Source organism: Lipotes vexillifer, unplaced genomic scaffold (assembly GCF_000442215.2).
Source record: "Lipotes vexillifer unplaced genomic scaffold, Lipotes_vexillifer_v1.1 scaffold150, whole genome shotgun sequence".
In the NCBI taxonomy this organism is placed as follows: domain Eukaryota; kingdom Metazoa; phylum Chordata; class Mammalia; order Artiodactyla; family Lipotidae; genus Lipotes; species Lipotes vexillifer.
Genome location: NW_006792921.1, coordinates 2,896,450 through 2,905,857, shown reverse-complemented (window position 1 = coordinate 2,905,857; position 9,408 = coordinate 2,896,450). Strand labels below are relative to the sequence as shown.

At 56.3% G+C, this 9,408-nt stretch overlaps 2 protein-coding genes across 2 annotated transcripts in view; both read left to right on the top strand.

Moving 5' to 3' along the window:
* The first annotated feature begins 562 nt into the window (after positions 1 to 562).
* HOXA10 (homeobox A10) lies at positions 563 to 2,856 on the top strand. The gene is made up of 2 exons (XM_007466082.1): positions 563 to 1,412; positions 2,582 to 2,856. Exons 1-2 carry the CDS (start codon positions 563 to 565, stop codon positions 2,854 to 2,856), a joined length of 1,125 nt encoding a protein of 374 aa, XP_007466144.1.
* A 6,506-nt stretch (positions 2,857 to 9,362) lies between these two features.
* Positions 9,363 to 9,408, top strand: part of HOXA9 (homeobox A9) — a 2,849-nt gene continuing 2,803 nt past the window's right edge. Inside the window, 1 exon segment of the mRNA XM_007466081.1 lies at positions 9,363 to 9,408. This exon segment is cut by the window's right edge and continues 2 nt beyond it. Within this exon segment, the coding sequence (XP_007466143.1) occupies positions 9,363 to 9,408 (46 nt within the window).

Genomic DNA, 9,408 nt, shown 5'->3' with positions numbered 1-9,408 from the left:
GGATTTCGGACACTGTGAGGATCCTGGTGACCTTAGGAATAGGTCCACCACCTTGGGGAGACAGCACCAGGTCCAGGGCTGAATGGGAAGAGCTTGAGGCCCTGACGGCCCCCCTTAGTGTCTAGAGTGCACCGAGGTCTGGTGGCTGATTCCGAAATTAAAATGGGGAGCACCCAAGGCGGGCCGGGGTGCGCACCGTAAACACCCCACTTGTTAACTGCGCGGGGCCCAGGGGCCCTTCAGACAGGCCCCAAAGGAGGGCGCGCGTCTGGGCATGGGCGGAGCGAGCCCAGGGGCCAGGGCCCCGACCAGCCACGTTGGGGTTGCCCCCGCAGCTCCTGGCTTTTGGGCTGAGGTATTGGGTGTGCGTCTCGGGGCCCATCAATACAGATTACATATTTATATCAATCGCGGGCTCGGAGGGCGCCCTCGGAGAGCGGCCCCGCGCCTACGAAACCAAACTGGGAGTGGTCGCGCGGAAACTCTGGCTCAGGATTGGCTGCGGGCGCTCGCCGCGGTGCGGGGGGATTGCTAATCGTATTCAGCATGTTTTGCACAAGAAATGTCAGCCAGAAAGGGCTATCTGCTTCCTTCGCCAAATTATCCCACAACAATGTCATGCTCGGAGAGCCCCGCCGCGAACTCTTTTTTGGTCGACTCGCTCATCAGCTCCGGCAGAAGCGAGGCTGGCGGTGGTGGCAGCGGCGCGGGGGGCGGCGGCGGCGGCTACTATGCCCACGGCGGGGTCTACCTGCCGTCGGCCGCCGACCTGCCCTACGGGCTGCAGAGCTGCGGGCTCTTCCCGGCTCTGGGAGGCAAGCGCAATGAGGCGGCGTCGCCGGGCGGCGGTGGTGGCAGCGGGGGCCTGGGTCCCGGGGCTCACGGCTACGCGCCCGCGCCTATAGATCTGTGGCTGGAAGCGCCCCGGTCATGCCGGATGGAGCCGCCCGAAGGGCCGCCGCCACCGCAGCCCCAGCAGCAGCAGCCGCCCCCGCGCTCGTCCGCCGCTGCCGAGATGGGCCCCTTCCCGCGGGGCCCGCCGCCTGACGGCTGCGCCCTGGGCACCTCCAGCGGGGTGCCAGTGCCTGGCTACTTCCGCCTCTCTCAGGCCTATGGCACCGCCAAGGGCTACGGCAGCGGCGGCGGCGCGCAGCAGCTCGGCGCCGGCCCGTTCCCTGCTCAGCCCCCGGGGCGCGGCTTCGACCCGCCACCCGCGCTCGCCTCCGGTTCTGCGGATGCAGCCCGGAAGGAGCGAGCCCTCGATTCGCCGCCGCCCCCCACGCTGGCCTGCGGTGGCGGCGGCGGGGGCTCGCAGGGCGACGAGGAGGCGCACGCGTCGTCTTCGGCTGCGGAGGAGCTCTCCCCCGCCCCTTCCGAGAGCAGCAAAGCCTCGCCCGAGAAGGACTCCCTGGGTAAGCAGGGCGCGCTGAAGGGCCGCAGTCAGGCGGGCAGGCAGACAGGCAGACCCAGAGAAGGGAAGGAGCAGAGAGCCAGGAGTCCGCACGGCAGCCTGTCGGCCTTGGCCCGAACTGCAGGCAGGCTGACCTTGTGAACTTGCTTTTTAATATTTGGGCGTGGGGACGCAGTAAAAATTCATGTCAGGCTTAGCGCCCCACACCAAGACGTCCTCCGGCTGGGGGCGAGGACACCGGCAAGCAAGCAACTCCCCTCTTGTGCGTGCCCTTCTCCGAGCCCCGGAGCACCCTAAGCGGTGGTCTGGGCCCAGCCTGCCAGGCGCGGCCCACACAGGGGGGAGGAGGAGGGAGGGAAAGTGTCTCGCCCGTAGATAGCGCGGATGTTTGTAAGGCATCCAAAATAAGCAGCCGCCAGCACCAATAAATAAGCCCATTAACCGTCGAAGTTCGAGTTTACGATCCCCCTTGCTTTTTTCAAAGTTGCTGGAGGGATGGCAATCCTCGTTGCGGGGAGAAGAAAAGGCATATGCAGCCCGGATGCCTGGGCCCTGATCTGAGAGTCAGAAAGGGGCCATTTCGCTTCCCCTGGAACTAGAAATCGCCCAGATTGCACGTCCCTGGCTCCTGGAGAGACGTGAGGCAGGGCCCTTGACCCCAATCAGTTTTTCGTGCCTCCCCATGTCCCATCTATGTCCTTCTTCCTCTCCCCATCAGGCCTTGGGCAACCAGGGAACTGGAGTGAGACACAGCCACGTGGCCCGCCCCCCTTCCAAGTAACCACTCTGCGCCCCCAGCCTGGGGGCTGCAGGAAATGCTAGTCTGCCTCCGGGCGAGAAGCACAGAAAGGCGTTAAGTTCAAGATATACAGCCTGCCCTCCCAGGCCGTTCCTTCTGCAGGCACCTGGCAGTTTTGTGTTAAAACAGGTGTTTGGAAAAAAAGCGGAGGAAAATGTAAATTGGGAGAGTAGGTGTAGATTGGAGGCCCACTCGATTTTGCACATGACTTTTGGAGGAACTGCTCTCCCTGGGCAAGCTAAAGGGGGGCATAACTCTCTCCGTGTGACTCAGGGCCTCCCTCTTACGGTAGGCACGATCCAAATTCACCCCTGTGTGCAGCCCGTGTGGCCTCGATTTAACCTTCCCCTCTTTATTCTCTTAAATGCCAGGCAATTCCAAAGGCGAAAACGCAGCCAACTGGCTCACTGCAAAGAGCGGCCGGAAGAAACGCTGCCCCTACACCAAGCACCAGACGCTGGAGCTGGAAAAGGAGTTTCTGTTCAACATGTACCTTACTCGAGAGCGGCGCCTAGAGATCAGCCGCAGCGTCCACCTCACGGACAGACAAGTTAAAATCTGGTTTCAGAACCGCAGGATGAAACTGAAGAAAATGAACCGAGAAAACCGGATCCGGGAGCTCACAGCCAACTTTAATTTTTCCTGATGAAGCTCCAGGCAGTGCGGTTCTTTTCACTTCCAGAGGGCCGTTCTGCTCCCTCTGTCTTCAGCTCTGCCCAGGAACTCGCACCTGTGCTGGAGCCCCATTCCTCCCTCCCACACTCACCATCTCGCTGGCTGTTACATCTGTGCAGGGCTGGTTTGTTCTGACTTTTTGTTTCTTTTTCTGTTTGCTTGGTGCTGGTTTATTTGTTGTTTTCTGGGGGGAAAAGCCATATAGCGCTAAAATTCTATATAGAGAGATATTGTCCTAAATGTAAAGCGGTGACAGGGATGGTTTGCTGTCTCGGGGTCCCACTGCTTGAAATGGCCTCTGTCCTCCTGGTCGAGCTGGTTTCCTGCAGGGCCGGCAAACCTAGCCAGAAGGCGGAGGTCGCATTGTAGGCAGCTGAGGTGTCTGGCCTGAGGTCAATGGTGCAAGGAGCCGCCACCGGGCTTGCCTGCCTGGAGTGCTGGGCTGTGTTTAATCAGGGGATACAGGCCCCTGGGTTTCTTTTTTCTTTCTTCCTTTCTTCCTTGGCAAAGAGAAGGGCTTGCAGGCATGGACACGCAGTTTGGCAAAAGGGCTTGACTTCGGCTGATGGGCAAAACTGAGAAAGTCAGAAAGATTAATTTTTCCTTCCTCTGTAAGATATCCCAGCTTTAAAAGAAGAAAAGGATGACCAGGAGAAGGAAACTTCTCTTCCAGTTTGTGTAAAGGTCTCGCATTGTGGGACTAAATTACTTCACTCACTCTGAATTTCCATGCCCTTCTGGCTGTAGATAAATAATCATATGTTGTTTTGTTTATACCTGCAGATTTAGTGGATTTTTTTCATTAAATAATTGTTACCACTGGTAACACAACAAGCACACCATAATTCTCCCTATCTTGTGGAGGTTTTTTCCCTCGTTTTTCCCTTTTTTCTTTTCTTTTCTTTTCTTTTTCTATCCAAAATTCATGGAAGCCAAGGAGGGCTGGGGCAAGCGGAATAGACTAGAGAAGGGAAACACTGTTGGGTTTCCTTTATACTGTGAAGTTACATGCATAAAAGGGTCAAACCTGTAGGTGCAGAAAAAGAAAAAAACTATAAAATACAAATCTGTATAAATGTCTATTATTATGAAAAATTGCCAATCTTGTTTTATGCAAATGCATTCTATCGTTATTATAAATGTTAGTTCTAGCTCTATTTACTTCTAATCTTAAATCAGAATAAATTAATATTGTAATGCTGCTGTGCGTGGAAAAAGACGATGTTTATGTTCTTATAGAATAAAAGCTGTGGAATGAAGCTTTTTAATTTTACCTTTTTTTTTTTTTGACTTCTTATCTTCACCTTCCACTTTATCCCATCCACCACTTTTACAACAGGAGGACTAGCCCGCGCCCCCTGCAATTACTTTAGGCATCTATTTAAATATTACCTAGACGGTCGTAATTTGTCTGGGCCCTATAGCCCTGGTGCCGTAAGGTTTGTCGGCTTTTGTTCAGTTTTATGACTTGCTAGTATATCTGGATTGTGGCTGTCTTGGACCAGTGGTTTCAGTTGAGAGGGGAGCTGCATAGACAGAGGAAGCCAAACAGGATTTCTTTCGGGAGACCCCCGGGAGGTTCGCAGAGGCTGCTTATTTCGTGGGTCTCCGGGTGCTAAATGACCCCCAGCCTAGAACTCCGGGGAGCAGGCTGGGCCCACAGCGCGTCACTAGCGTCCGCAGCAGCGGTTAGGTAGACCGCGGCGGGGCTGCATGGGTCCTCCCTCCCCCAGCAGGCCTCCTCGACCTGGTCGCCCTCGGCGGGGCCACGCGTTTCCTGCTCGCGGGAGATGGGGGGGGGCGACAGCAGGGGGGAGGGGGCGTCCCGGCTGGCTGGCTGGCTGGCTGGCTTCCATGGAGCGCATCTGCGAAGCTGTGGGCAGAGGCGGGCTGAGGGGAGAGAGGGGGCGAGCGAGTGGCAGGGAGCGAGCGCGGAAGGCCGAGGCCAGACAGGGAGCCGGACTCCTTGCTGTCCCTTGCGCTTTCGAATCGCCCAGGGCTGCCGCCGCTCGGCGCCGCGCTGGGTCACTGAGCTGCAAGATTTGGGAAACCAGCCCGCACACTGCTCGTTCCCTCCTCTCTTCTCGCTTTCTCCCCTCCTTCCATTTTCCTCTCTCTCCTTTACCTCCCTTCCCTTCTTCTCCCAGGTTTACCTTACCGGGGCCGGTGGCTTCTCCTTCCGTGACGCCTTAGCGGCAGCCCGGAACACACAGTGACAGCGGCGGGCGCAGGTTGGCGAGGGGCCAGGCGCGATCACAGGGTTCTCCTTTGGCGGCAGCGGCGGCAGTAACGGCGGCGGCGGCGGGCGAGGCAGCTCCGCGCGGGCAGCACCAGAACTGGTCGGTGATTTAGGTAGTTTCCTGTTGTTGGGATCCACCTTTCTCTCGACAGCACGACACTGCCTTCATTACTTCAGTTGAAATCGTCTCAGGTACCTGTGCGCGCGGGGACCGGGCCGGGCGGGGCATCCGGGCCCTGGTCGTGCCAGGCCTGCGGTGGCAACCTCGGCTTATCCCGCGCAGAAGCCTCGACGCTGCCTCCTCAGCGCTCTGCCAGTCTGCTGGCCTTATACGCCCCCCCCCCGCCCCCACCTGGCCCGGAGCAGGTACGGTCAGGTTAGCTGCTCCTTCGCGGACGCCAGGGGCGTGGTAGGAATTCTGGGCCTCGGGCCATTCAAGGTCAGGGGCGCACGCTTCCATCCTGGGCCTCCCCGGCTCCAGGCCTGCGCCTGGCTAGGGACTCTGCCATTCTCCTGCAAGGCTGGGACAGACACCTCCAGCCCCAATCCAGGGTACGAGATCAGGAAAGATCCCTTTGCCAGTGGAGACTCAGTCTAAATTATGAGGGACAGGGCTAACAGGAGCTGGGATCCCGGAATTGTCACTTACCCTTCTCTCTGTAAACCGCCCTCTACTCCCATGAGCTGCCTTTGACTCTTCCTTCTTTCCTTCCCTCCTTCCTTCCTCTTTTTTCTTTCTTCTTTACTCCTTCCTTTTTTTCTTTCCTTTTCTTTGTTTTTCTTTCACCTTCGGTCTATGTCCAGTTTTCTATCTCCACCTCCTGTCCTCCCCAGCTATTCCTTTGGGAGGGAACCGGGAGAGATCCAGGGCTTGCTTGGGGAGAGCGGTGGGGGGGGGTGTCTTATTTTTCTCTGCGCGTTCAAGTAGAGGTCGGAATCTGCAGAGGAAGGGCTCGAGGGGCACGGCTGTCGAGGGCTGTGGATCTGGGCCTGGTACGCCACGGAGCAGACAAGGCCTCGGTTACGATCACGACCGGATGGCGGTGGCCTGGCGTTTCTACTCCGCGGCAGCCTAGGAGATCTGATTAGGGGGCATTTGCGGCGTTTCTGTGTGCCCACTCCGAGGGCAAGGAGGCCTGTCGCCAACTTCACTGGGGAGCTGAGGCTGAGGCCTGGGCTGAGGCCTAGCCACGCTCGGTGGAGCGTCACGCAGGGAACTCTGCCGGGAAGCTTCCTCGGCTTTCCCGGCCTGCGAGTCCAGGCTCCGGCTTTAACCGCGATAAGGGAGCCCCGCTAGGGTAAAGATTGGCTGCTTGCTTGCCAGTAACTTCTGTCAGGTTCAGAGCATGTTAGATATGGCATCCTTGTGGGGACAGATGCTAGAGAAGGGAACCCTTCCAGTGCCAGTCTGTTTCAAATAATAGGGGAAAGGAATCCTAAATTCCAGAACCGTTGGAATACAAACTTGAGTCCGTGTTCCAAGTTGTAGGCCATGGTTTAAAGCCAGAGGGACCATTCTCGCTACAGGGAATTGAAAACAACTACCCCTCCATATCCCCCAACACACGTGTGGGCCTTCAGGCTAAAGCCCACGGAGCAGCGCTTCCCTTCCCAGCTCCAGCAGCCTAGGAACTATTTTCACTGCTCAGCCTGCCCTCCTGTTATCTGAAAGGCCGGCATAGGGCATTCACCTCAATTCCTCCCTACCATTTTCAGGACCTGAGTATTGGATTTGTTTTGGAGGCCAAGGTTTTTGAACTCAGGCTAGAAGAGGCAGTTTGTAATCACACCCATTTATTGTTTCTGTATGCACATACAATCCTTTTCACTTCCAAAATAAAAGTAGACACAAAAGCCTGAATATTCTATCCCCAAACCTGTGGGCTAAATAGGGATAACATTTAGTTTTGTGATTTCCCTCCTTTCTAGGCATCAGTAAAGACTGCTTAATTCTCAACGCCTGCTAATTATTTAGTAAGCGTCCTATTTGGGGGCGCTAAGGCTATTTAAAGAAACCCAGCCTTTTAATTTTAAAAGATACTAATAATCACTGGTGTCTTCTCTGGCTACAAAAAAAAAAAAAAAGGAAACGGCAAGCAGGCGTATCCAGCCCGTTGGCAGACAATTACAATTAGGAGTGAAGGTTTCCTCCAGGGTTAATTTTTCTTAATGAAAATCTAAGAGGTCGATATTTGGGACACCCTGGGCTGCGGTGAGGGTGCGGATAAGGCGGAGGAATTTACAGGGAAAGGAAAATATTAGGGAGGAGGGAGTCGAGGCGGCCAGGACCAGCCACGTCGGAGTTCATTGTGTCGGCCACTTCCCTCTTCCGGCGCGGGCCGAGGAAGGGGCACCCGGTTGGTCTCTTCGCGGCTTCGCAGCCTTATTCTCGGGGAGAGCCTGGCATTTGAGGGTCCTCGCCTGGGATAGGGGTGTATCAGGGTTTGGGGGATTACTGGAACAGTTGGGGAGGATGAAGGCAAAAAAGAATATGGAAGCGACCGATGCCGCCCTCCCGCCCTCGCCGCCAGGGAAGTGGGCTAATGAGAAACACACTCTTGCAAACACAGTGTTCACACGTGAATTTAATTACCCCGTTTTTAGGAGTCGCCTCTTTCTGTTCGGGTTTGGAGTAGCTTTTTGTTTTTGTTTTTCAATTAACATCCAGGCCGAGGCCTTTTAATTTACCTCTGAAAGACTCTAAGGGGTGAGAAATACCTTCCTCAATTTGGCCAAACTAAGGAATGGGATTAAAAGTCAATGCCCTGTGCCGCTCCCCGTTTTAATTTCTAGCCCTGGACTTGAGCTGCGGCCCCTCGCTTTGGGCCTTGTAACTCTGCCGAGGCTCGGTTCGGGTGGGTAACCGAGGCGGGCCTGGGATAGGAGTCAGGAAGGAAGGAGCCCTGCAGGACTCATACGGGGGCCCGGAGGCTAACCGCTGCGGTGCGGGCCTCCCAGCTACTGGAGCCGCGGGATCTCTTAGGCGGGTCTGCCTTTTTGCCATCGGGCTAGACTTTCATTGACACTGCCTCGTGCTTTCTCGCAGCTCAGATTCAGGGAATGCGACGAGGCCTGCAGAGCTCAGCGTTAGGGCCTTCGAGGTTGGAGCACGGGGCTGGGCCGCCTGCTGCGTCCTCCGGGTGGGGGTGGGGGTGGGGGATAGTGATTCCGGGCTGACGACGAGCAGGGCACGCTGGGCTCGCGTGTGCGCGGGGTTGGGGCCGAGTGCGCGTCACAACCAGGTCCTCAAGCCCATCTCCTCAGGGACGGCTGGCCACTCCCTTTCTGGCCGCTCCTCGGTCGGGCCCTCGCTGGAGGCTCAGCAGCGAATTTGGTAGCTGTCCGGGCGCCCTGCGCTCCAGTCGGGCAGATTCCGGGGACCCACAATAGGTGCTGCCCTCTCGGCGGCCCGTCCCTGACCAGTGCCCTCCGACAGGGGCGGTGGTGGCTCAGTTTGGGACGGATACTGCGTTGAATTTGACTTTTCTCGACCGGCCCCGGGTAAACTCGGATCTCCTGGGACCACAAGGATTATTTAGCTCGCCAACCAAACACAACAGTCTAATTTAACCTTTCCAAGTCCTCGTAAATTTTTACAGCTGGGAGCCACGACGAGTCAAACGGATCTGTTGGTCGTTCCCAACTTCCCACCAGCCTGTGTGGCTTCTGAAACAATAACTCCTTATGAAATATCATAAATATAGATTTAAATACAGTAGAGCGAGAATGCGATTTGGCTGCCTTTTTATGGCTTCAATTATTGTCTAATTTTATGTGAGGGGTTCCGCCGGCCGCACTCGCACGCTGGACCCTCGCCTTGCTGATGGCGTGATTAATTGTGATATAAAATAGTCCGCTTAAGAAGTGTGTGTCTGGTGGTGGCGGTGGGAGGGGAAGGGAGAACAGCGGCAAGGCCAGATTTGATCTTTTAATCTTCGTTGGCCACAATTAAAACAAACCCGATCGTGGAGCGCTGCGATCCCTTTGCATAAAAACATATGGCTTTTGCTATAAAAATTATGACTGCAAAACACTGGGCCATTAATAGCGTGCGGAGTGATTTACGCGTTATTGTTCTGCCGGGCGGGCACGTGACGCGCGCGGCCAATGGGGGCGCGGGCGCCGGCAACTTATTAGGTGACTGTACTTCCCCCTGGTGCTACAAAGTTGTTACATGAAATCTGCAGTTTCATAATTTCCGCGGGTCGGGCCAGGCCGGCCGGGCGCTGGGCACGGCGATGGCCACCACCGGGGCCCTAGGCAACTACTACGTGGACTCATTCC